Source organism: Odocoileus virginianus, chromosome 12, assembly GCF_023699985.2.
Source record: "Odocoileus virginianus isolate 20LAN1187 ecotype Illinois chromosome 12, Ovbor_1.2, whole genome shotgun sequence".
NCBI lineage: Eukaryota > Metazoa > Chordata > Mammalia > Artiodactyla > Cervidae > Odocoileus > Odocoileus virginianus.
Window position 1 is genome coordinate 66,490,230 of NC_069685.1, and position 25,752 is coordinate 66,515,981.

The 25,752-nt window shown below is 67.6% G+C and overlaps 1 protein-coding gene across 5 annotated transcripts in view; it reads left to right on the plus strand.

The window, feature by feature from the left end:
• CABIN1 (calcineurin binding protein 1) overlaps window positions 1-25,752 on the plus strand; it is a 71,761-nt gene that overhangs the window by 34,588 nt on the left and 11,421 nt on the right. For all 5 annotated transcript variants that reach the window (XM_070475664.1, XM_070475668.1, XM_070475667.1 and 2 more), the window contains exons 27-29: window positions 6,109-6,291; window positions 7,674-8,005; window positions 12,970-13,083. In XM_070475664.1, coding sequence (XP_070331765.1) covers window positions 6,109-6,291; window positions 7,674-8,005; window positions 12,970-13,083 — 629 coding nt within the window. The remainder of the gene's footprint in view (window positions 1-6,108; window positions 6,292-7,673; window positions 8,006-12,969; window positions 13,084-25,752) is intronic.

Consider the following 25,752-nt stretch of genomic DNA (forward strand, 5'->3'; position numbering starts at 1 on the left):
CTGACGGCCGGCTCCCCTCGCAGGCCGGGCAGGTGGTGGCCGGTCACCACATCCTCACCAACACCACAGGCCCGCATGCCAGCCTTGTAGCTCGGGCCTGCAGCGCGGACCCGCCCGGTGGGCCTGGAGGGCCGCTCAGACCCCTCCCCCCGCGTCACTTGGCGCCAGGACCCAGGGCAGGGCTCCCAGAGGGCAGCGTGCCAGCAGGGCCCCCGCAGAGCTGCAGGAGGGCCCAGGGCGCACGCGAGTCCTCGGGGTGCTGTCTGTGACCTGGGGGGAGCACATGCTGGCCGGGCCCCTCTGGGGCTGTGGGTGTGCGTGTGCAGATCTGTGTGGGTGGTCTGAGTGTGTGTGTGTGTCTCTACCCCTGCCCCGAGTGCGGAGCACAGACCCGGAGCTGGCCGGCCTGTCCTGCCACTACGACCCCGCAGACGTGCCCCGAGCAGGGCCTTCCCCGCCCCTCACCTCACCTTTCATCTCGAGGACGCTGAGAAGACACCGGAGACGAGTGCCTGCTCTGAGAGTCCTCTCTGCCAGGCGCTCTCTAGCGGACTGTGCGCCAGGCCGGCCCCCGGGTTGGGAGCACCTCTCGGGTGCCCCGCCCTGGCACACGCGTGTGTGTGGAGCTAGGAGTAGAGCAGTGCAGACAGCTGCTGCTGGCACACGTGCTGGGCGCCTGGCTCCGGAAGCATGCAGGGAGCCTCACACACAGCCCAGGGGCCGCCTCAGCCCAGCAGCCACCCTGCTGCCCGCTGGATGGCCCGCGGAGCGCCAGGCCCACCTCAGGCCGCGCTGCTCTTGAGGATGCCCCCGCCTCCACCCCCGCCCCAGAGGGCGGCTTGGCCAGCTCGTACCTGGAGAGAGGCTGGGGGAGGCTCCGGAAGGTGGCGGGGGTCAGCTCGTACCTGGGGAGAGGCTGGGGGAGGCTCCGGAAGGTGGCGGGGGTCAGCTCGTACCTGGAGAGGCTGGGGGAGGCTCCGGAAGGTGGCGGGGGGTCAGCTCGTACCTGGAGAGAGGCTGGGGGAGGCTCCGAAAGGTGGCGGGGGTCAGCTGGTACCTGGAGAGAGGCTGGAGTAGGCTCTGGAAGGTGGCGGGGGTCAGCTCGTACCTGGAGAGAGGCTGGGGGAGGCTCTGGAAGGTGGCGGGGGTCAGCTCGTACCTGGAGAGAGGCTGGGGGAGGCTCTGGAAGGTGGCGGGGGTCAGCTGGTACCTGGAGAGAGGCTGGAGTAGGCTCTGGAAGGTGGCGGGGGTCAGCTCGTACCTGGAGAGAGGCTGGGGGAGGCTCTGGAAGGTGGCGGGGGTCAGCTGGTACCTGGAGAGAGGCTGGGGGAGGCTCTGGAAGGTGGCGGGGGTCAGCTGGTACCTGGAGAGAGGCTGGGGGAGGCTCCGGAAGGTGGCGGGGGTCAGCTCGTACCTGGAGAGAGGCTGGGGGAGGCTCCGGAAGGTGGCGGGGGTCAGCTGGTACCTGGAGAGAGGCTGGGGGAGGCTCCGGAAGGTGGCGGGGGTCAGCTCGTACCTGGAGAGAGGCTGGGGGGAGGCTCTGGAAGGTGGCGGGGGTCAGCTCGTACCTGGAGAGAGGCTGGGGGGAGGCTCTGGAAGGTGGCGGGGGTCAGCTGGTACCTGGAGAGAGGCTGGGGGGAGGCTCCGGAAGGTGGCGGGGGTCAGCTCGTACCTGGAGAGAGGCTGGGGGAGGCTCTGGAAGGTGGCGGGGGTCAGCTCGTACCTGGAGAGAGGCTGGGGGAGGCTCTGGAAGGTGGCGGGGGTCAGCTCGTACCTGGAGAGAGGCTGGGGGAGGCTCTGGAAGGTGGCGGGGGTCAGCTCGTACCTGGAGAGAGGCTGGGGGAGGCTCTGGAAGGTGGCGGGGTCTGTGTAGGGACCTTGATGACTGCTCACCACCTCTGTAATCACTTAGCACAGCCTGCAAGGCCCGGGCGCTGTCTGAACTGCCCACACCAGGGCGGGGAGCTTTCTGCCGCCCGCCCGCAGCCCTGGGGAGAATCCCTGGAACCCAGTGGTCCCTGGGCAGCGGGAGGTACGCACGGCTGACCAAGAGCCCCAGCTGGACCAGGAGGGACAGACAGACAGCACAGGGCCTCTGTCCGCAGCCCTGCCGCCTCACCTCTCACTCCGCCATCTCAGGAGGTGCTGATGAGGGTTTCCACTCCAGAGCCTGTCGGCCCCTTCGGGGTGCTTCCAGAAATGGCCATTGACACAGGCTAGACCCAGCAGGATGAGCGCCCTGAGCAGGCCCTGTGCTCCCCTGGCGTGTGGTGTGCGGTGTGTGTGCGTGTGCATGTGTGCATCCGGGTCCCTCCAGGAAGCTCTGTGTGGTGGCTCCAGGCCGGGTCCTGTCCCCTCTGAGGGAGCGGGCTGAGGGCAGGAGGCTGCAGGGCTAGTTGGGGCAGGGCCGAGGGCAGCTGGGGTCTCAGGTGGGCAGCGGGGAGGCCCCACTGGGAGGTGCCTGCAGGCCAATGGTGCTGGGAGTGTGTGTCTCCCTGGTGGGGGGGCTGGCAGGGTCCAGGGAATAGGCCTGACAGAGCGGCCTGGCCCTGGCGTGGACTGGCCAGGCCCCTTGCTGTCTCCTGACTGCCTCCACGTGACCTCGGAGTCCCAGTGCAGGCGGGGGCCTCAGGGTGGGCCGTCCAGGCGGCCGGTGGCCCTGCCCTCTGGGAGTCCTGTGCCCTGAGCCAGGTGTGGGCACAGCCTGGCCCACTTGGACGGGAGCAGGTGTGCGTCTGTGAGCCGTGGACAGAGGGCCTCTTGGGAGGATGCCTTCCCGAGGGGCGCAGCTCGGCCAGGATGGGGGTGTGGGGGTCGGGAGGGCGGGGGCTGCGGGGTGCCCGTGGGCCCGTGTGCCGCAGGAGCCCCCGGGGGTGGTGAGCCGCGCGGCCCTCGGGGAGGCCCCGCAGCATCCATCGTCACTGCCACGCTGCCATCCGCCTGCCTGTGTGTGTCCATCTGTGCCCGTGCCCACGTCGCCCACGCTGCCCCCGCCAGCATTGCCCGTGCCGCCCCTAGCCCTGAGCGCACCGCCCCGGCCCTCCTGCTTGCGCTGTCCCGGCTCGCTTCAGGGACCGAGCTGACGCATGCTGCCCCCCGGTCTGGCTCCTGCTGCCCACGGCCGGGGCGCCTCTGCGTCGCTGTGCCGTGTTTGGAGAGTATGTGTCTGACACATGTGGCTTCCACCCTGGCTCAAGCCAGACGCACCGCAGCCCCGGCCTCCCTGCACCACCCGCCTGCCTGGCAGGCCCCTCAGCCTGGACTCCTTCGCTTTGTTGCTTTTCACTTAAAAAGGTCGCAGAGGTGGCAGGTTGTGTTCTGGGCACAGACCTTCTGCCCACGGCACCCGGGCCGTCTTGTACCCCCGCAGGGCAGGCCCAGTGTCGGACCAGGGAGGGAGGCCATGAGAGGGCGGGCCTGTGAGCCGCCTCTTCCGCCCTTCCCTGGTTCTCAGGCCATAGGTGGTCATGGCGTCTGGGGAGTGCCTGCTGGGTGCTCAGCCTGGGTGAGGGTGCCGTTGGGGGGGCCTAGATGAGACCTCGGTTGGATCTGTGTGTCCCTCGGGCAGCGCTTGGTTCCCCGAGGGAGCATTGTGAGCTATGTCAGGTTTGGTGGGTCGGGAGGACTTCCTGGAGGAGGGCCATTTCAGGCGAGGGACCGTGGGAGCAAAGACTTGGAGCTTGGAGACTTGTGTTCGGACACTGAGTGACCAGGTGGGAGAAGAGAGACCCCAAAGGGAGGCTGCTGCTGCCTCTCTCGGGAGTGTGGAGTGGGCTCCTGGTGGCTCTTCTCTGGGGCATCTGTCCAGTCTCCTGGGCCTGTAGTGGGGGGAGCCCATTCTACGGCCAGCCTTGCTCCCAGTGGACAAGTCCTTTCCTGGTGGTCATCAGGGCCCGACTGGGGCAGACCTTGCCAGTTAAAGAGTTCTCAAAATATTGATTGCGTTCAGGTTGACTTTCCTTAGAATCCTATTGTTTTCTAGCTGGCGGAATGGGGGGTCATCCTGTTGGGATTCAGCAGCCAGAGCGGCCACAGTTCTGACCACACTGGCAGGCGGTTCTTTCCTTGAGCCTTCATGTAGCTGAGCTGATGGAATCTGTGGCCGTGGGCCGTTTCTAGTCGTCCTGCCGGAGCAAACGGAAAAAACACAGCAGGGAGTGTGTGTCTTGTCACCAGAGCCCTTCAGGCTGGCCTGGGAGTCCTCAGAGTCCAGGGGGTGAGGGCTGAGTCCGACCTGCCTGAAGAGAGCCCCAGGGGACAGCCGCCTTGTGTCACCAGGCCGGGCCCTGCTCCCTGCACCCCCAGCTCTGTCCCCTTGCCCTGGGCTGTGGGCGTCCCCTGGAGGTGGGGGAGGGCTGCCTGGGTGGTGGGTGGTTCCCAGGGTCCACTGAGTGCCTTCCCCTGGAAGGCCCTCCGGTGCAGCCCTGTGGGTCTCCCAGCTCTCCGCTGGGTCTGGCCCTGCCTCAGGACGGGGGCCCGGAAACTCCCAGCACAACCCTTGCAAAAGCCTCATGGTGGCTTGACTGGCTTCTTGCTGTGAAGCCTTGCTTTCTTCGTAGTGCTGAAAATCAGGGTCATTTTCAGCAGTCTTCGTGCTGACCCTCTTAGATACACACGTCCCCAGAGCTGCAGGGTGCTGTGTGGCGGTGGCCGTGCGGGCTTCAGGCCGTTTCCCTGTCCCTGCTGTGTTGCAGCCTTTTGTGACGACCGTGTTTCATCTCTCCGATTGGTTTATTCACAAGGCTTTTTAGAGAGTAGCATAGCATCTGCACTGGGGTTAAGACGTCTTCAGGGACTGAAGTCTGTCCTCGGGTGACACGGTCCCGCTTCACGGGCAGCGTGCTCTTCCCCTCTGTCAGGCTCCTGCCTTGGTCAGCCCGCACTGCGTGGCTGCGGTTCTTCTGTAGACACAGTGATGGTTTAGAGAGTAACCGTGGGACGGAGGGGCGGGTCTCCCTGACCTCGTTGTGTTGATCATTTTGTTTCTTGACAGCGCTCTTCTTGCTTTTGTGTCTGTGTGTGTGTCTTGGATTTCTCATGGACTCGGGATAGCACGTGTAGGACAGAAGATGCTGAAGGGCGCGTCTTCACGCCCAGAATGGGCTTTGCTTTGTGCTCCCCGGCAGCAGGGGCGGGAGGCGGACGAGGTGGAGGCAGGGCGGGGCCGGGCCCTGCCGTTGCCGGGGTTTCCTCGGTGCACCCTGCCCCGGACGCCCACTCCCCAGCACTGCCTTGTGCTCAGGGCCGGCTGGTCTGCCTGCCTCCCACTCACTCCGCGCCTCTGTGCGCCCCTCGGGGGGTTCCTCCGCGTTCTCGCCCCTCCCCTGCAGCAGAGTTCTCGTTAGGGAGTCTGCACCTGCCGGGCTGGGCTGGGCCCAGCCAGTCCTCTGTGGTCTGGGTGCCGCCGTGCGGCGGGCTGGGTCCCTGCGTCTAGGGGTGGGAGCACTGGGGCCCAGGGCCTCGCCCCAGGGGAGGCATTTCCTGCAGGGCTTCACCTGCCCTGTGTGACCTGGTGCCTTAGGCTTTGCTCCCCTGCGGAGAAGGTCCCGCCAGGGCTTCACGCCTTCCCCTAGCTGTGGCCCGCACCCCGGGAGGGGTCCCCCGTCCCCCCTCCCCCTTCCCCTCCTCAAGCAGCGGAGAGGTGGAGAGGCACCCCGGGTGCCCCCACCTGGTGTGTGAGCCCAGGTGTCTGGCGGGTCACTGGAGACCCGCCACACGTTGGCTAATAGCGCTGGCCGAGTCCTGACCCTCGCGGTCATGTGTGCCTGTTACGGTGTCCGCCCTGCGGTGGCGTACGGCCACTACCGGGCGTCTCCTCCCCACCCCACGTTCTGACCCATCACACTGGTAATTCGCAGTCAGCTGCGGCGGGAGCATTTACGCTGCAAGAACCAGGGATGTTACAAGCGCAAGCTTGTCCCCCAGAGCCAGCTGTCAGACCCTCACCGGAGCGCAGCTCCCTGGGGAAGCCCTGGGGGCTGGTGCCTCTGGTGAGGGGCTCGATGCGCCCAGGGGGGCGGGCTGGGCAGGGAGCAGCAGCTGCGGGAGGCTCCCGGGAGGCCCCTCTGGGCCCCGCTCACGGCTCACCCGCCGCTCTCCTCCCCCCAGAGCGCAGCCAGGACAGCTCGGCCGTGGCGCTCTCGGATTCCAGCTCCACCCAGGACTTCTTCGGCGAGCCCGCCGGCTCCCAGGAGGGCTCCCGGAGGCCCTGCGCAGAGAAGAGGCTGCCCGCTCCCGGCTCCCAAGCAGGACTGCCTGGTAAAGACCTTCCGGTGGCCACAGAGGAAAGAGGTACGGAGCCCTGACTTGGTGCGGCTGGACGGCCGGGTGTCCTGGGAGTGGCCTGGCCTCTGCCACGGCGCCTCCACCGGTGCCCGGGACCGTGGTCAGCCGAGGCACTCACAGGCCAGGCCCCGGTGCTTCTCCCAAAGGGTGGGAGTGACTGCAGGCCTGCTTGCAGGTTGTGGGGTTCAACGAAGCGTTTCAGGAAGGTGACGCTGAGCTGGTCAGACCCCCGGGCCCGTGCAGACCCACATGCTGTCCCGTGTGTCACACGTGTTTGCTTCTCAGACTCCCCAAGCCCGTGCAGACCCACATGCTGTCCTGTACGTCACATGTGCTTGCTTTTTGGTCTTAATGCCGCCCCCCCCTTTTCTCGGCAGGGCCCTCATCTGCCCCTGGGGTCTGCCCAGCTCCCCATCCCTGGGGTCCCCAGGCCCCACTGTGGAAGCCAGTGGCCAGCCCCAGTTCTCGTCTTGCTGGGAGGCTGCAGGCAGGTGGGCAGTCCTGGCTGTGCTCTGAGGCCAGGGCTGGTTGGCCAGCTGTGGAGTTTGAAAGTGTTTGACGCTGGCCCGGCTGGGGCTCACAGCTGCTTAGCAGACAGCAGCAGCAGCAGCCAAGCCTCCTACCGTCCCTGAGAAAAGCACTGGCTGTTCTCATTTACTAGACAAGTACCTGAAGTCCACAGGGCTCACTCTGCACCCTTAACCACTCCCCCAGGCTGCCTCTCTGGCAGGAGGGTGGTCACCTGTCTCTGGGGTCCAGCCCTGGCTCCAGAGTCGCCACACAGGCCCTAGATGGGAGAGTCTGGGCTCAGGGGCTCATGTGTGGGTATGGCCAGAGCCGTGCCTGCCAGGGAGGCCCCCAGCCATCTGCTGCCTGCTGCCTGTCCCTGCCACCACACTCCTTTGGGTCGGAAAAGGTGTCCCCCGAAGGGTCGGGGATGGGGCATTGATCGGGGGCAGTGGGTGTAGTGGGTTGGCCACCGAGTCCCTCTGGTGTTTCCCTAAGACGGAGAGGGAGGCTGGGGTGGGGGCGCCGAGCCTGGAGCAGGTGCTGCCCTGGGTGGTGTTGCCGCGCCTGCCCTCTGCGGACCGCTTCCTCGCGCCCCTGCACCGCCTGGAGGTGGACAGCCTGTGCCCCCCACGCAGGGGCGCCCCGTGCCCCGCTCACAGCCCTGCCCTCTGCTGCACACCAGCTGGGACGTCCTGTGTTGTCAGGGAGGAAACGGGAAGCCACGGAGGCCTCAGCAGGGCTCTGGGGGCAGGGACCCCCTGCTGCAGGGTTGTCCCTGCCCCGCTGTGCCATCGTCGCTGAGGCGTTCCTGCCGCCGGTCACGATGGCCACGGGGAGGGCACCGAAGCTGAGGTGACGCGCTCTCCTTGTTCCAACAGGGAGAGCTGAAGAGTCGTCGGAGAGCACGGACGGCTCCCGGGCCACCGAGCAGGGCAGCCAGAAGCCTGCCGCCGACCCCCAGGGCCCCGCCAGCGGCCCTGCCAAGCCCCAGACGCCTGGGCCAGCCCCGGCCGATGGGAGGAAGCGGGCGGACGCGCCTGGGGAGCTGCTGGCCTTCCCCCAGGGGCTGCCTGCCGGGGCGGAGGAGCAGCGGCAGTTCCTCACGGAGCAGTGCGTGGCCTCGCTGCGCCTCTGCCTCGGACGCTTCCCGCAGCACTACAAGAGCCTGTACCGGCTAGCCTTCCTCTATACCCACAGCAGGACCCACCGGGTGAGCGCCCACTGCGGCCCTGGACTCGCGTGGGCGAGGGCGGCTGGGAGGGGGCACGGCTCGCATGGGCCTCCTGGCTGTCTGCAGCCCTGGCGGCCTCCTCCAGCTCTGCGGGTGGACGGTGTAGACTCAGCAGCGGGGCCCCGGGCGTAGGGGCTCCCACGCTTCCCACCAGGCCTTTTGTGCGGACACCTAGCGTCAGTGGGGTCAGCGGGGTCTGTCTGTGTCCTTTTCTGGGCTCCCCACTCGCCAGGAGGATCTGGGGAGACAGCCCCCAGAGCTGCGTTCTCATGGAGCAGATCTGCAGCACCCCAGAGAGCGGATGAGGCGGGTCCCGTGGTGATGAATCCCACAGGGAAAGTGGTGGGGCGCAGGCAGATTGGGGTGCTGCTGGGGCTGGAGGAAGGCACCGTTCTCGGAGCCCGTGGGTGGAGAGGTTGTGGCAGCTGCAGGGAGGGGAGGGCATTGCCCAGGCGGGTGAGTGGCCGGCGGGGTGGCCCCGGGGTCTGGCTATGGCCTCCACTCTTGTCTGACTCCCCCGCTCAGGAAGGCCCGGGCTCAGGAGCCGCTCCCCACAGAGGCCCATGCTGGGGGCCTGAAGAGGCAGGGAGGGCAGATAGCCTGTGACAGCCCGGCGCTGGCTGTGGTGGGAAGCCCCCTGACGGCTGCTGTGGGGGCACGGCGTGGTGCAGAGCGGCTGTGCGTGCGGCAGGCTGGCTCCCTGGGGCACGGCACACGGGCACCGCAGCCAGGCAGGGGCTGCGGGGCGTCTGGCTTTCCCAGCCCCCGCTGCATGCCCCCGCCTGCCTGGCTGCTCCTGGCTGTGCTGAGTCTCTGCACCCAGCAGACCTGGGTGTGAATAAGGCCCCTCAGGAGCAGTCTGGGGGGCTTGCGGGTGCCCTCCCCCCCCCCCCGCTCCTCCCCCCCTCCCCCTCGTCCCCCCTCCCCTCCCCTCCTCCAGAAGCAGAGTTGAGACGGGACCTGGGGGGTGAGATGCCCCGAGAAGCGAGGGGCAGTCACCGGCTGCTGGAGGGAGAGCAGGGCTGCGACGCAGGCCCTGGGGATTCTCGGGTGCTGCCCATTCCCCCACATAGCTTTAACCTTGGCCTGGGGCTGGGCCGTGCAGGCTCCTCAACCTGTGGCCTTGCTGGGCGGGCTTTCGAAAAGTGGAAAACCACACTTAGTCAGCTAGAGAACTCGGGGGTGCTGTCCACAGTTCTGCTGGTGTGAAACAAAGGCTGCTCTGATATGTATCTGCATATACAACAGTGACCGTCGGGGCTCATGTCTTCTCTGCTCGATGTCGGGCAGCCCGGCTCCCGGGGCCCAGGCTGTCTCCACCGCGCCTCCGCCCACACTCACTGTGGGCCTGTCCCTGCTCACTGCTGGCTGCGTGCTCCTCTGCAAACTAGCCCAGGTCATGTGGGTCCCCTGTGCTAGGCTGATGGGCATGGGCCCAGTGGCAGAGACGAGGCTGCCCAGCTGTCTGTTCTGCGGGGCCACACCGCATGTCTGCGGTTCCTCAGTCCCTGTGTGTCCTGCCCCGCTGCCTGCTTCCCCAAGATGGCATTCCCTTTCTGCAGCACCTGGGGGCCCCGCAGGCTGCTGTTTGCTCTGCACAGAAGCCTTGCTGGGTGGCTTTCAAACCATCTCGCTGCCTTGCGGGCTGAGCGCCCGGCCCAGTCGGGCAGCCTGCCATCCTGGGGCCCAGCCAGAGCTCTTGGTGGACCATCTCTGACCAGCGGTGACCACCTCACATGCAGCTGTTGGATAATAGACACTCCTGCTGTGTGGGCTCAGCAGCAGTCCGTTTCCCCGTCAAGCCCGCCAGTGGGTGTGGTGGTGGCACCTCCGTGCTCCCCGCTCGAGGCTGTGTGGTTTCCCGGAGCAGTGTGGCCCCAGCGGGGCTAGCCTGTGACCCCTCGGGTCCTGCCCAAGTGCCCCACCCGAGGACCACAGCCCGTCTGCGCCGTGTCGGCACCGCCCAGGGTTGCGGCCCTCCCAGCCCTTCTGTAGTCATCCGTCCCTGGGGACTTCTAACATCCTCTGAGGCTGCTCTCCAGCCCAGGGTCAGCTTTGCTATACACTGGACCCCCGCCTTGGGTCCCCCAAGGTGTGGCCCCTGCTGGCCCACGTTGGGGGGCACACCTGAGGACACAGGCTCCCAGATACTCCCGCACCCCAGGAAGGTCACCACACCTCAGTCCAGTGCTTGCTGCTCTGTGATTCTCCAAGGGCATGGTCGTGGCAGGAGTTTGAGTCCTAGGCCGTGGCATTACTCGTAAAATTGTGGCTCCCAACGTCCACATGGGCCACTCAAGAGACCTTTCAGCATGGGGTCCTGGTCTTCGCTGAAGAGTGACCCTGTGTGGGTCCACCGGCCTGCTGCTTCTGGCTCGCCCGGGGAACCGGGGTCCCCACCTGTCGCGAGGGATGAGGGCTGAGCGGGTTACCATGTGGTCCTGGAGCTAGACAGTCTTGGAAAAGGACAGACCTGGAAAACTCACACATCCCAATGTCAAAGCTCACTGCAAATCTCCAGTAATCAAAGCAGGGTGAAATGTTACTCAGCCTTAGAAAGAAAGGACATTCTGATGCCTGCTCCAACATGGATGTCCTCAGTGAAATTAGTCAGACAGAAAGAACAAATCCAGTAGACCTCCATGCACATGCGGTCCCAGAGCAGTCACATTCATAGTCAGAGAGTAGACGATGCCAGGAGCTGCTGTTGAATGGGGACGGGATTCAGGTTGGCCTGGCAAAGAGTCCCAGAGGGGCTTGAGACACGCCTGCACCGCGGCGTGAAGGCACAGCATCGTGAGCTGTTCACTTGAAAGTGGCGCCTCTGGTGGGGTTCACGTTATGTGCTGTGTCACAGCTACAAGGAAAACCAGGGTCAATCCAAGGTCATCTCAGGCGAGCTGGGAGTCCACAAGTGAACGGGTGCGTCTGTGGTCACTTGATTTTCAGCGAGGCTGCCACAGTCCTTTCGTGGCAGAAAAGGACAGTATCCTCTCAACAGAGAGCGCTGGGGTAACTGGGCAGCCAGAGTGCAGCTGAAGGCTGGCCTCTGCGTTGTTCAGTCGCTCAGTAATGTCCAGCTCTTCACGACCCTATGGACTGCAGCATGCCTGGCCTCCCTGTCCATCACCAACTGCCGGAGCTTGCTCAAACTCATGTCCATTGAGTAGGTGATGCCATCACAGTGTGTACAGAAATTCACTTGAAATGGATTGAAGACCTCGATTTCAGAGCTGAAACCATAAGACTCCTAGAAGAAAACATACATGTAAATCTTCATGACCTCGAATTAGGCAGTGATTCCATAGATATGACGCTAAAAGCACAGGTGACCAAAAATAAGTAAGCCAGACTATCCATGAGGGGATGCAGGCCCAAACCACACTGGGATGCCGTCACCCCGCGGGCGCCTGGGTGCTGCCCGCCTGGAGGTGCCCAAGAACCCCATGGAGCTGTGGAGCCAGAGGCCACGAGCAGCGTGCTTCCCCAGGCGGGGTCCCTGCTTCTCCCCGGGTGTTTCAGAGTCTGCGCCAGGCTGCTCTTGCCATCCTCTGCCCTCTCTGGCCCTCCCGGGTCACTGGATGTCCTGAGAGAAAGAAGCCTGCACCCCACCCGGAAGCAGCGGCTCCCCTGGGCCTCCGGGCGAGGACAGAGAAGAGGGCCCTGCCTGGCCCGCCCGGCCCCACCCATGCTCCACCACGGGGCTTTCCCCGCCCCCCCCCCGCCTTCCTGAGCCTTGCCCACTTCGGGGGTCCTCCCCTCTGGGCCACGGTGGCTCCCTGACAGCAGCTCCCCTTCACCGGCGTGTCGCCAGGAGGTGATGCCCAGTGACAGAGGGTGAGGCTGGCAGAGGGGCCTGAGCCACGTGAGGTGAGGGAGGGGCCTCGGCCTCCTGAGCGCAGGCCAGCCTGCCCCCTCAGGCTCAGCTGGGCGCCACCCCTGTGACTGGAGCGGGGCGGGGCCCGCGGCCTCTGCTCTGGGTGTGTGAGGACAGGCACACGCCGCTGGCCTTGTGAGCCCCAGGAGGGAACTCGGGGGAGACGCTGGCCTCTCAGGGGTGCCTCCCTGGGAGCCTGGCAGGGGGAGGGCAGGGCGGGGCAGAGGCTCATGTCTCGCAGGCCAGCCCCTGGGAGGAGGAGGGGGTGTGCAGACGCAGCTTTCCCCGTGGCCTCCTGGCCCTGTGGCCATCCCAGTGGCCACTGTCCTCCTCTCGTGGGCAGCAGGGCCCTGGAGAGGCTGGCCTGCTCCCCGGGCGGCGGGGCACCCCCACCTGACCGGCGCGCACACGCACCGCTGCCGGCAGACCCGGGCACCGCAGGCCTGTTTGGGGCAGCGGGAGTGTTTCCAACAGCACGGCCTCATGCTGCAGCCTCGGCTCCCAGGAGCTGTCTGCAGGAGGCTGACAGACTAGCCCAGTCTGCGCTCCCCTCAAGGGCCTGGTGTTCAGGCCTCGCCCTCCCTGGTTCCACCAAGAGGTACCGTGGCTAGAGAACAGCGGACTGAGCCCCAGACAGAGCCTCCTCCCTGCAAACACGCTTCCCCTGGCGTCCTGTAGCCCCCGGCTTCCCCGGGCTCCAGGCTGTCACCCACAGCCTGGCAAGTCAGCCTGGACCCTTTGGGCTGCTGGGGGACCCCGGCAGACAGTGGAGTGCTGGGTCCCTGCAGCATTTTGCGCAGCTGATCAGGGCAAGGCATCCCCATCTGTGCCCTCCCTGGGCAGTCCGAGGCCGCGCTTTCCTAGGTCAACTGTGCGGGCAAGAAACCAGCTCGGAAACGCACCCGCGGCCGGCTGATCAAGCCAGGGCCGTGGGCGCCACAGGACGGCTGTCTGCAGGCGCTGCCGCTTGGCTGGCACAGCCTGGAAGGAGGGGACCGCCCCCCCTCCCCGTGGGTGCCCGGAGCTGCCCACACACTCACTCCCAACCTACTTCTTGCTTCCCCAGAACCTCCAGTGGGCCCGCGACGTGTTGCTAGGCAGTGGTATCCCGTGGCAACAGCTGCAGCACATGCCGGCACAGGGGCTCTTCTGCGAGAGGAACAAGACCAATTTCTTCAACGTGAGTACTTTGCCTTGTTGATTTCCGCGGCTGCGGGCTGCCGGCGCCCGTCACGGGCTGTGGGCGTGGGAATTGACCCTGGGGTAGGCGTTCCCAGGACTGGGAGGGCATCCTTGGAGGCCTTACAGGGTGGTGGAGGCGAGCGCGTGCCAGGCTGGGGAGCGGGCCCTGCCTGCCGGGAGACTCCTGGCAGGTGGCTGCCCCTCCCAGCACCTGTGGGAGAGGCATGCAGAGCTTGGCGGGGCTCCGGGGCTGCACAGGGGGCTCTGTGCAAGGGGCCCCAGGCCCGCGCTCCGCTTCCCCCACAGGGGCCTGGGCACCTGGGGTTCTTACTGGGGCAGCACTGCTGCAGAGAAAGCGAGTGTGGCCAGTGCTGGGTCTCAGTGCCCTCTGGGGCTCCACACAGGGTGGGCTCCCGCCCCTGGGGCTCCGGGTACTCACGGCTGCCCCCCGGCCGGGCCTCCCTCCCTCTCTCTGCTGGCAGACACCGCTGCTCTGCCCTCTGCCCCCCCTCACCTCCGGGTCCGCCGTCCTGCCCCCCTGTCCTCAGGGGGGTGGCTTTGGCATGTCACAGATCCTCTGAGCTTTGCTCTCTCCTGTTTTCCTTGGTGCCCTGTCACGCTGTGGGAAACTGGACGGCAGGGTTGGCCTGGGCCGGAGCCGGGGGGGCAGGTCTTGGGTCTGGAAGGGTGCAGCAGATGCTGGCTCGCGAGCTGAGAGGCAGCCAGGTTGGCGGTGTCTGGGTCCACAGCGCTTCTACTCACGTGTGACCTGGGGTCGAGCGGGGCTCTGGAGCTGGGAGCCTGTTCCCGCTAGCCTCTCCCTGAGAGTGTTTCGTAGGCAGGTGGTGGGCAGAACCCACAGTCACTCGGGGTGGTACCGGGGGCTTGCAGTGTGAGAGGGCGTCCCTCCCACCCGGACACCCAGGCTGCAGCCACCACCCCTCGTCACGTGGGCGTCCTTCCGCGGCCTGCCCACTACGGAGCCTGCTGACGGGGCTGGGGCTCAGGACGACCCCTCTTCTCCCTCCCAGTGGGGTTACCGCCCTGGCCTGGGGTGGGGCGGAGGCCTGGGGGCTGGCCCTGAGGAGGTGCTAGCAACGCCGTTGTGGTCTCCTCATCCTCAGGGCCAGGGCTGGGAGACCCACCTCCTGCTTCTCACGGGCAGTGTCTGACAGCCGTTGAGCTGCGCAGGGCCACGCCGCGGCTGCCTACAGCTGAGTCGCACGGCTGAGCCCAGCCGTTCCCCTGGCCCCGGGCGCCCTGCCTTCCTCATCAGCGTCGAGGGGAGCAGTGACTGCTGCTCCTTTTAAGTGTGCGTGTGCGGAGTCAGACGGGTCTGTCGTCCAGCTTCAGAAGACACGCCTACGTGTCTGAGTCGGGGGTGTTTTCTGGTGGTGGTGTCTAGACCCTGAGTCTTGGGGACGTTCCCCAAGGGCTGCAGGCCACCCGCAGCCATGTGTGTGTGAGCTTGCTGCAGGGCTGGGGACCTGACACCGTGTGCTCCTGGTGTGGCCTGCAGCCGTGGGCCCCGCGGGCAGGCCTCGGGGCTGGGGGCGCAGGGAGAGCATGGGACCCTCGAGTCCCACAGGCAGGAGGTGCTGCCCAGCCAGGACGCGGGCGGGAGGGGACTGGGGGCCCCATGGCAGAGACCATGTGCAGCGTCTGAGGGAGAGGCCTGGACTTGGCGCATGTCCAGCCCCCACCCCCCGCCCCCAACTTGACCGGGGCCCCGGCTCCCACCCACCCCTTCACTGCCCTGGAAAGTCCCCATCTGTGGACTGAGCCCGGGCGGGCTGGATCCCGGCCCAGGCTCATGTCTGGGGCGGCTGTGGCCCCAGCACCCCCCCGACAGGCAGACCAGCCGGGCCTTTGCCAGAGCAGGCCCAGGAGCGCTGCACACTGCTGGCTGAGGCCCCGCGGCCCTGCCCGCCGGCACGGTCTGGCCTGGGCCCCCGGGGAGGGACGGGCAGACGGCGTGGCCGCGTGGCTTTGGTGGCTCCTCAGGGTGGGCACACAGGCCGGCGGGGGCTGCGGGCGGTGCCCTCACGAGCCAGTGCCAGCCTCGAGGGGCTGCAGAGGCCGGGGGCGCGCCTCTGAGGCCCAGAAGCTCCCAGGGCTCCTCGGGCAGGCGTGTGCACGTCTGGCGGCAGGCCTGCGGTGGCTGCAGTGGGGCTGCTCTGTCCCGGGCGGGTCTCTCTCCCCTGGTAGTCGATTCAGAAACATTCCCATGGTAACGAAGCTAGAGACGGCGCTCTCTTCTTCCCCAAAATGCTCACTGATTTTAGCAAGCAGGTTCCTTTCCTGTTCCAACCCCGTTTCCAGGCTGAGTGAAAGAAGTGGCGGGAGCGGCCCAACAGGCACTCTTCCTGCGTCCTGCGTTCTGGGCTGTGCCGGCAGCCGGCAGGGGCCGGAGCGGGAGGCCGCAGACCGGAGGCGGGGGCCGCCCCTGCCCTCAGGCCACCCCAGCTCAGGCTGCAGGGACCCGCGGCACCTGGGGCCGGCCCCTTGGCCCAGCGGGCTGGATCCCCGTCGCGGCACCCCTCTCTCCGCCCACGCCCTGCACATTGTCGCCCCAGCAGGTGGTCAGGACGGGTGGGCGGGAGCCCTCGACACGCTCTGGGCCCTGAGGATGGGAAGGTGGCCTGCTCGGGGCTTGACGGGTGCAGCGGGGTTCTTGGTATCAGAGGGGCCTGGCTACAGGGCGGGGGCCTTGCCCCGGCTCGGGGGGAGGTGGGCAGCCTGAGACTCAGATGTCACCGTCCGCAGGCACCCCTGGGCCTGCCTGTGGGGTCCGGCGCCCGTGCCTGCCCTTTCCCAGCGGTCGGAGGCTGTGGCTCTACTGATGCGGGAGTGCACCTTCCCGGGGCTGCCTCTCCTGGCGCCCAGGGCTCCCACACATGCCCGACCCGTCTGCCCTGCTGCCCGGACTCTCAGAACCAGAGCTGACTTGCATCTCGGCCTGCCCGTGGGGAGCCCATGGTGATGGGCCCCTTCCCATGCCCAGGCCTGCCCCTTTGCCCCAGGGCCCTGGCACATGCGGCAGCCCCCACGCCTGCTGGTCCTGAACGTCCCGACTCCACGCTGCTTAAACCAACAGGAGACACGGTCGTCAGGGGGCGTCTCTGTGTAGAGACCGGTCTGTGCCCTGGAGCCAAGTGCTCCGAGGGCCCTAGTGGAAGGCCCCCCTGCTTGGGAGCCCGCCGGGAGCACCTGCTGGGCGGGCGGAGCAGGAAGAGGAGTCACGCCGTCCCTGGCGCCCGTGCTTCTGGGCAGGCGTCTGTCCCACCCTGACCGCCTCCAGTGGCTGGTGACTAGGGGTCTGCCAGCCCCACCTGGCCGCAGAGGCTGCTGCTCGGGAGGGCCAGGCCCGGCTCCTGGCTAGGGGCCCGAGTTCAGAGACAGCGCCCAGCATGCAGGCCGGGCTTCGGCTGGCACCCGTACCTCGGGCAGGGCGCCGCTGTGCTGGCTGGACGCGGCCTCCAGGGCCCGGAGCGCCCCGGTGGTGTCTGGCGGGCACACGTGACCCCCTTCTGCCCTCAAGAGCCCCGGCAGGCTCGGCCACCCTCCCCCCACCCTTCCTGCGCCACACCTGGGGGCCCGTGGGCAGTCCCGCCTCGCGGGCTCGCATCCACCCCTGCCGCTGAGTCACCGCATCACCCCCGACAGCAGCCCCAAGTGCAGGGCCTTCGCAGGCTCAGCCCAGGGAAGAGGTGCTGCTCTGCACACGCTGCATGTTCCCCCCGCCCCGGGCACCCGCTGGGGCCAGGGCCAGGCCGGCCCGGAGAGGATGCCGCTGCTGGCAGCAGCCCACGGCTTGTCCGAGGCTGGTCCCGCCACGGCCGTGTCCCTCGGCTCAGCCGGCTGTGACCAGTCCCTCTGCCCACACCTCGAGGCGCATGTTGCTGGGTATGGAGCCAACTTGTGCCAGGCCAGGGCCAGTTGTGCTGAGAGGTCCCGGGGCCCCAGACCCAAGTGCGGCAGGACAGGCAGTCTCATCTCACGGAGGTGCCAGCAGGGGAGGCACCCGGGCCGGGACCCCACTCCCAGTCTGGGCAGGGGGAGGGACGAGGCCTCGCGCTGTCTCGTGCCGAAGCCGTGGCTGGTGGGAGGGTGAGGCGGGTGCTGGCCCCACACTGGGGTCGGCCCGCCGGCGATGAGGGCCACCCATGGCCTGGGCAGCAGACCACGGCTTCCCTGGGCGTGAGCCCGAGGGCACATGGCCACAAGGGGCAGGTGTGTCCCTTTCCATGGCTTGCACAGCTCCCTGAGCCGCTGGGAGGGAGGCGGGGGGCCGCGAGCGCAGCAGCACCGTCCTGACGTTGGGTGAAGGACCCCCGGTCAGCTGAGGGGGGCCTAGGGGACAGGAGAGAAGGGGGCGTTCAAACCGAGGACACCCCAGCCCCAGCGTAGTACGGGTCCATTCGTCGTGGTGTTATTTTTAGCATTGTTGAAATGATCGATGGGCTGGTTGCAGAAGCAGAGTAAACAAAAGAGTCACTTCAAGTTCTCCAGGGAAAAAAGACTGTTTCTAAGAGCCTTTAAAAGGTTAGCAAACTTGTGATGTCTTAGCTGCGCCCTGAGGTCTCCTTCCTTCCCGTGCCCCTGACTCTGCAGTTTGGTGGACTTCGTGGCCTTCACACGCAGGGCCCGGTTCAGTCTGGAGCAGGCACCTAAGGCCTTCAGGTGCACAGGGTGCCCAGGCCCCGCCCGGACAGGACCATGGCGGTCACAGACCTCTGCACGGCGGGGCTGGAGACCCCACTCCGGAGGGGCTGCCCCCACCTGCATGTGCACCTGGCCCCTGGGGGCCAGTGTGGGCTCACCGTGGTGCCCCTGCCAGGATGCTCGGGCAGAAACAGGCAGTGGGGGGGCTCTAGCCCCTGGCATCCTTGAGCCCACTGACGGCCCCCCAGGTGGGTGCGGAACTCAGCCCGGGGCCCACGTCCCGCAGGCGGCCTCCACGCCAGAGTTTCTGGCCAGCTCAGGCCAGCAGCCAGGAGCTTGCTGTGTCGCATTCCTGAGAGCAGTCTCCAGCAGGGACGCCTTTCCCACTGCGAGTACTTTCTCAGAAGCCGGCTCCCAAGACTGGTGTCCCTGCTGAGGCTTTCTGAGGCAGGCACGTAGCAGGCTCAGCTCCGTCCCCTGGGATGCTGCCCCAGGCCAGGCGCCGTCTGGAGGACCGCAGGGGGGCAGCTTCCGGAGGAGGCCCAGGGTTTGGAGCTGCTCAGATCTACGATGGAGGGGACCAGGGTGGGGTGGGGTGTGTCTGCTGGGGCCGCGGGAGCAGGACCCGGTGGGGCTCCCGGAGCCCTGGCTGGGGTGTCGGTGCCGCAGGGACCTGTCCTGGGGGAGGGAGGCAGGGCTGCGCCCGTCTGCTGTGTCCTCTGGGCCCATAGGGCACCCGGCTCACTTCAGGTCCAGGCCCTCCCTGCGGTGTCCCGCCTGTGGGCAGGTGGCAGCCCGCGAGCCCGGGCACAGGGCGGGTGGATCCCGCAGGGCGTGGAGCCAACCACGCCGTCATCCCCGCAGCTCAGGAGTGTCCGGCGCGGCGGCCACCAGGGCTGGGCCTGTGGCCCCCTCGCTTGCCGTGTGGCCGCCCTGTGTGAGCTCGGTCTACGCAGGCCCGACCTCGGTCCCTTGTGCGCCCGCGGGGGCCTGGCACATGCCCGCCCGTGGGCTCACCCCGCTGTTGGCTTCCTGGTCCAAGCCCGCTGAGTTCAGTTTCCCCATCTCCAAAGGCCAGCCAGCTGGGTGAGGTCAGTGGTTTTCCAGCCCTTTTTCCAAAAGTGCCTTCTCACACACCCTGTTGGCAAACACGAACAGGCAGCAGCTCCCGGGGTCAGGAAGGGCTGGACCCACCTGCTCGGGCCACACGCTCCCGGGAGGAGGGGGCCTGAGCCCAGGGGAGATCCGGGGTCCCCACCCCGCCACCCCTCTGCCTGCCAGCCAGGGCTTCCCTGCTCAGGGGCCAGGCTGCCTTTCCTTCCACTTTTCCTACTTGGAAAGTTTGACCAAGTGGCTTCTGAGAGAGCAGTATAGAGTTTGAAATCCAAACCAGAGCAGCAGGCTCTAGGCCCCCTCCCCCACCCCCGCCTGGTTTCCATGGTGACAGGCTGGGGGAGGGGCACACACCCCTGGGGGTGGAGCACGGGCTCCCTCATAGGCCTGGCCAGGGACACGCGCGCACACACACTCGTGTGCGCCCTCGTCCCTGGCCAGCCCCAGGCCTGCCCCACACCTGGCCCCGCCTAGCTGGTGGCTTTGGACAAGCTGGTCAGCAGTGCTTAGACTGTTTCTTGTCTGCCGAGTTTCATAGTCCACCGCAGGGGGCTATGGAGGACCGCGTGTGCCTTGGGGCCACCGGGTCAGGAGCAGGTGCAGGAAGGCCCCACGGGCGGGGGCGGCCACAGCTGGGGTAGGGACCTCGCGGAGCAGAGCTCACCGGCCCCCTGGGAGGGGGTGAGGGGGCTCAGGGCCAGTTGGGAAGGATGCTGCAGGAACATGGTTGATTAAAAACAAATTTTGAAACGTCGATCCCTGATCACGTGTAGGAAGTTGGAAACTAGGGGTATGCCAGAGCAGGTGGAGCCTCCCCACCAGGCCCAGCCCATCACCAGGCAGGCACAGGCTCCGGCTGCATCCCGCCCTCCCGCCCCAGCCCTGGCCCCGGCAGTGCTGGCCTGGGCTTCATTTCCAGCGAGAGGCCCAGCTGGCCCTCCTCTGGTGGGCTGGGGCGCCCTGGGCTCCAGGACCCCATGGGTGGGGATGACGCCACACGCCTGTGGCGGGGGGTGGGGGGGGGTGCTCCGCGGGCTGGGCCGGGCCTGTTAACCTCTGGCCATTCTGCAGGAGATGCTGGCTGTGTCTGTGGTCCGTGCCAGATCCCTGCCCACCTCAGCTCGCCTCTCCCTGCAGAGAACCATGTCAGTTGTCCAGGAGAGACATCAGGCACAGGCCATGGCGCAGACGCCCCCAAGCCCACGCAGGCCCTGCGTTAGGAGCCGGGGTCGGGTGGTGGTGGGGTTGGCCTAGTTTTCTCCATGTGCACGTCGGATGCAGCTTTTCTAGGATGTGGTCCCTGCTGAGATGAAACGGGGCCGCTCAGCAGTCCCCCAGAGACGGCCGCTCTGGTTCCTAAGCCCCTGACAGGTGGGCACAGAGGAGCTGAGCCCTAGCACCCTCCTGTTCCACGGAGGTCCTGGTGTGCCCGGCCAGGTCCCCGAGACCTCCGAGCCTTCCGGCCCCTGGCTCCATACTGCCCACCCCCTAGGGCCCTGGTGCTCCCCCACATGGGCCCCCTGCCTGTCCCCCCCCATGTGGGGGTCCTCGGCCATCAGCACCCAGCCCGGATGCCTGCCCCTCCTTCTTGAAGCCGCTCTGGCCCCCACCCCATCCTGGCCTCACCAGGTCAGCCAAGCCAGCCATGGCCATGGCCGAGCCTGCCCACAGCAGCCCTGGCACCCACGATTGGGGCCCTGGCTCTGCCGCCTGTGGCCTGGGGCCACGGGCGGGCCTGCGGGTCAGGCCCTGGTGGGCGTGCGTGCACGCACATGCTTGTCCCCGCGGAGCTGAGCGTGGCTGCGGGCACAGCCGTCTGGTGAGGAGGACACCGCCCCAGACCATGGGGATGGGGTCGTCCTTGCACGCGACCCTCCGTTTCCCTGGCAGGCCCCTGTTCCCGCCGTGTCCTCGCTCGTGGGTCAGACAAGCAAAGCAGCTGGAGTCGCTGGTGCCCGCAGCCCTCTGCAAGCACGGTCCGGCCTGCTCCTGCGCGCCAGAGGCTCCAGTGGGAACATGGGGCGGCAGCTGGGGTCTGTGCACCTAAGGGAGAAGGCAAGTGCCTTTCCTGGCCACAGGGGACAGGAGAGGGAGCTGGCACGGTCCCAGCAGAGATGCTGCCTGGGCACACGACAGATGGAGCCGGCGCCCCACAGTGGGGAGGCCCGCGCCTGCACACCAGCTGGCAGTGTGAAGGCCCAGCGCTGAAGCGTGGGCTGTGAGCTCCGAGACGTGTTCCTGCCATCTTGGGCAGCGCTGGACTCAGTCCTGGGAAGACGGGGGTTAGGTCAGGGTTAAAGGGCCAGATTAATGGCCCGCAGGAAGGAACCAAGAGCAGTCTGCAGGTCTGTGTCAGCTCAGGTCTTACGGGGTGGCTGAGTGGGGCCCCTGGGCCACATGCTCCCCGTGGACAGCTCGGCCAGGGGCATCTGGGTAGCAGCCAGCCCTGAGTCTGGGGGTGCAGGCCTCAGGCATGTATGGCGAAGCACAGGTGGGTGTTTCCAGGAGGGGGTGGCCACTGGAGAGGCCTGCGCTGCCCAGGGACACAAGGGGGCCAGAGAAGTGTGAGTAGACCCGCCATGTGCCCCGCCGGCCACAGGCCTGGGGCCTTGCCCGTGTTTGTCTGGATTCCACACCCCGGGCCACCACACACCTCTTGGCCTTGGAGTCTTGTTTTCCACCACACACGGACGAACAGGCTCTATCCCAAGGCCTCTGTTCGTCCTCTGCCGCTCATCTGCCTTGGACACCGTGAGCCTCCTGGACTGTGCCTCTGACCCCCTCCTGTTTCTCTCTGCCCCGCCAGGGGTGACTCACAGACAAGGCCAGAGTCGTCCAGTCTCACCTCCTCTGGCCCCCTCTGGCTTTGGTGGCCACCCCTGGGCCCCCAGCCCCCACAGGGGTGCACGTGCTTCACCCAAGAGGTGGTGGGGAGCGGTGAGCAGGGACGGCCAGGTGGGGCCACACGAGGACAGCTGGTGGCCCAAGTTCCCGGCAGGTGATGACACGAGTGTGGACAGGGCATGGCTGCTGCGACTTGAGAACATGCGGCCCAGGCTCTCCTGGCCTGGGGCCCAGCACGGTGGGCCCAGCCTTGAGGTGTCCAGTCTCGCTACAGCTATGTGGTCTCTGGGAGCCCAGACCAGGTCCTTCCAGCGCCAGGCGGAGCCCTGGTCCTCCAGGGGCGTGCCAGACTGCTGCTGTTGCCCTGGACGCAGGGCGGCCCAGGAGTGCAAAAGCTGCCGGCTGAAGGCTGGCCTCGGGCCTGTTTGGATCGGGGGTGTGCGGCGAGCCTGGGAAAGCTGGTGGGCAGGAGCCAGCCTGGCTAGGACAAGTGGAAGCTACTTGGCTTGGGGAGCTGTCACCAGGATGGGCCAGGCGGCCCTGAGGCCTCTGGGTGTTGGTCAGAGGCGAGCGGGTCAGTCGTGGTCCTGGCTGGGCTGGGGGAGAAATGGTATGGGGGCTGGTGCCTGGCCTGGGCTGGGGGCAGCGTCTCTCCATCAGCCCTGTCCCCGCTGCTGCCCTGCCTCTCCTCAGCCAGGGTGGGAGAAGCAACCAGGGGCTGCGGGATGACCCCGGCTGCTCCACAGGAAACCGCCGGGGAAGGTGCCGTGCACTCCCTGGGGCTTTGGCTGCCCTGCTAGGAGGGACGCCCACTCTTCATCTCTGGGCACCGCGGAGCTCTGCAGAGGGGTCCTGAGCCTGCCGGGCCTCTTGCCCAGCCCCGCTGCTCCTCCCCGTGTCATCTGCTCCTGGGACTCTCAGCCCAGCTAGAGAAGCTGCCCCTCCCAGCTGTAAGGACCCCTGCAGGGCACAGTGGCCTCTGTCCTGCCCTACCTCCTGGAGGGTGGTCCTGGGAGAGTCGGCACTCCAGCCCCCCACTCACCCCGGCGTCTGCCCTGCACAGGACACAACTCCAGGGGCCCCGGGCACAGAGCTGCTCCGGTGCAGGGTGTGGACAGCCCTGTCGCCCTGCCATCCACCCTCCTGGACGTCCCTGCCCCGCTGGGCCTGGGACGCCTGGTCCCACAGCCTCCCATGGCAAGGGCTGTGCCCCCCGGTACCGCCGGTGGCCCGGCCCGGAATCTGCTCGGATTGGCCGGCCAAGTCAGTCGTGCCGCTGGGCCTGCTTCCAGGCCGAGCAGCGAGCGCCCGCGCCCCGTCCGGCCCCGCCGCCCCGCCCCGGCCCGGCCCGCCGAGCGAGCCTCCGCGCCGTGGCCCGGCGCCCGCCCTAGCTCCCTGCACAGATGCCACGGCGGAGCCGGCGGGTAGGAACTTGCCTGGGGCGGGGTGCCGAGGGGGCGCCGCGGCCGTGCAGCCCCTCTGCCCGCGGGCTCCCCGCGCTCCGGAGCTTCGGCTCAGTCCCTTGGGCCGGCTCGCGCGCCCGACCCCCCGCCCACCCACCCGCCCGGCGCGGCAGGAAGCCCGCGGGCCGCGGTTTCCCGGGCGCCGCGGCGGAGGAAGTCGGCAGGCAGCGGGGCCGCGGCGCCCCCTGCCCCGGGCCGGGGCCGCACGGCGCCAGGTGGGCGGCGGGCGCGCGGGGGCGGCGGGGGCCGGGAGAGAAGCCCGCCCGCGAGCCCCAAGCGAGCCCAGCCGGCCCGCCGACGCCGCGAGTGGGCGCGCGGGGGTGTGCGCTGCGCCAGCCGCCCGAAAGCGAAAGCCGCCCGCCCGTCGCCGACCCGGCAACTTCGCGGCGGGCGGCGCGGGCCCGGAGCTGCGCGGGCCGCTCCCGGGGCTGGTGAGCCGGCCGGCGGGTGGGCAGCAGCGTCGGGCGCGGTGCTTCCCCGGCTATAAATAGCTGCCGTGCGGGGGCGGGATGCTGGTGCCGGGTCCGGCGAGCGCAGGGCCTACTCCCCGCGCCGGGCCGGGCCGCTGCCCGGTGCGAGTGGGCGGGAGGGCGCGGGCGGGGCCCCGGCGCAATTGCCGGGTGGGCTTTCTCCACGCACTTCGTTGTTTGTCATTTCTGCTTCTCCCCGGAGGGGGAGGGGACGAACAGTCTGGCAGTTCTGGGGACCCCGTGTTGTGCGACGTCTCATCTGGCAGAAGAGCCTGGAAACGGGCGGGCACCCGCTGCAGGCAAATGGCAGGCTTCCCCAGCCCCTGCCTGCGCGAGGGACTCTTCCCGGTGGATGCCGCGGGGACTCCTTGCCCTCCTCGGCCCAGCCTGGAGGGCTCCCGGGGCCAGGGCAAGGGCGCCCCTGGCGGCCTCTGTGCGACCCTACGGCCAGGGGCGGCCCTCAGGGGTTTGCAGAGGAGGCCTCAGGACTTCCTGCCCCCAGGGGTGCTCAAGTTAGCCGGGCCCTGGCACGCCCTTAACCCAGGGCCTGGAGCCAGCTGGTGGCCCTGACTTCTGCGGGAGGCGCCCGGCCCTTGGCTGAGCAGGGCTTCAGGGAGATGGGGAGCAGACAAGCTGGACACTCTGTCCTATTCCACCGGGGCAGTTCCCCGAGGAGATGGAGCCATCCGGGCCCGCGAGGGGAAAGGTGGTATCTGGCTGGCCGGCCCCGGCTGTGCCGCTGCCCCCGGTTGGGGACAGGCGGGGTGGACCCGGGGGGGCGGGGCGGGAACTGAGTTCTGCCGTGGATCCTGGAACTGGTCTCTCCGGGGGAGGTGTGAATGGGGCGGGAGACGGTGGGGGGGTGCCCCGTGAGTACTGTTGGCCCCGTGGGCAGCAGGTGCAGCCTTGCACAGCCCTCCCTGTTCTTCTTCAAGTGGTCGTGCTGTTGGGGAGGTTTGCATGGGTTCCAGGTAACAGGTATCTCCCCAGGACAGTGGAGGACGCTGGTATCCTCCCCAACAAGGCCGCTCCTGACCTCAGAGCCTCGCTGTCCAGAGACCAACCCCTTCCTGGCTCCGCTTGGGGCCGGCCTGCAGCACCGAGGCGGTCCTGGAAGCAAAGTCTTCATGTTTCTCTGGGGGAAAGGCCCCTGCTCTCCTACCCTGACACCCACCCACGCCCCCAGCCCTGCTGAGGGCTCCCTCTAGGCCCCTGCTTCGCGGAGTGGGATGGCAGCGGGCTCTCCTGGCCTCGCCTGCTGGGAGCGCTGAGTCACCGCTGCGCCCTTGCCAAGGGGGGGCAGGAATCCCTCTGTCGGGGAGGCGGGCTCTCCCTCGGGTGCTCTGTGAACAGGGAGCTTGGGCTGAGCAGCTCTGGGAAGGGAGTCGGCTGGGGGCTGGGGGCTGGGCCGGTCGGAGCAGACGATGGAGCGTTTCCCGCATCTCTGGGCAGGCAGACTCAGCCTCTGTGGGACGGTTCCAGCCCCTGGGGAGGGGGAAGAGCTCTTACCTGGCCTTCTTCCTGATGATGGTGAAGATGCTTCCCTGGAGGTCCCTCTGGAGGGAACTTGGGGGAGTTGGGGCTTCCCCGCGGGGCGATGCACTGGGGTCACTTGAAGTGATGTGGAGTCTGTGATGACGTAGGAGAATCTCACGTGTGCTCCGTTACCGAGTTAAACACTAGGATGAGAACTTCGCGTTCCTCCATGCCGTCTGCTCAGGACACCCGAGTCACAAGGCCAACCCTAAGGGACTGCCCATCCCTCCCCACCCCACCCGCCCCCCGCCCGCCCGACCACTGGGCTGAGGCTCCTGCTGCCGGGTTTCCTCTCTGGCTTTTCCTGAACCACCCCCTCCCCGGAGTCCTGGATCTCTCCCCGCTTTCTCGTCGGCCCAGCCTCTCTCCTGTCCCCTCGTCCTGTGGCACAGACCACTCCTCCGGGGGAGCAGCTGACCCGTCAGTGTGATTCCCCAGGTCCTGGGATGTGCTTGGCTTTCTGTGCAGTGGCCCGGCCAAGCTGCCCTGGGGGACCCAGGGGCCCTCCTCACACCAGCGGGGCTCCATCTGGGGTGCAGACCTCCCAGGCCTGCCACCTGTGAGCTGCCCAGAGGT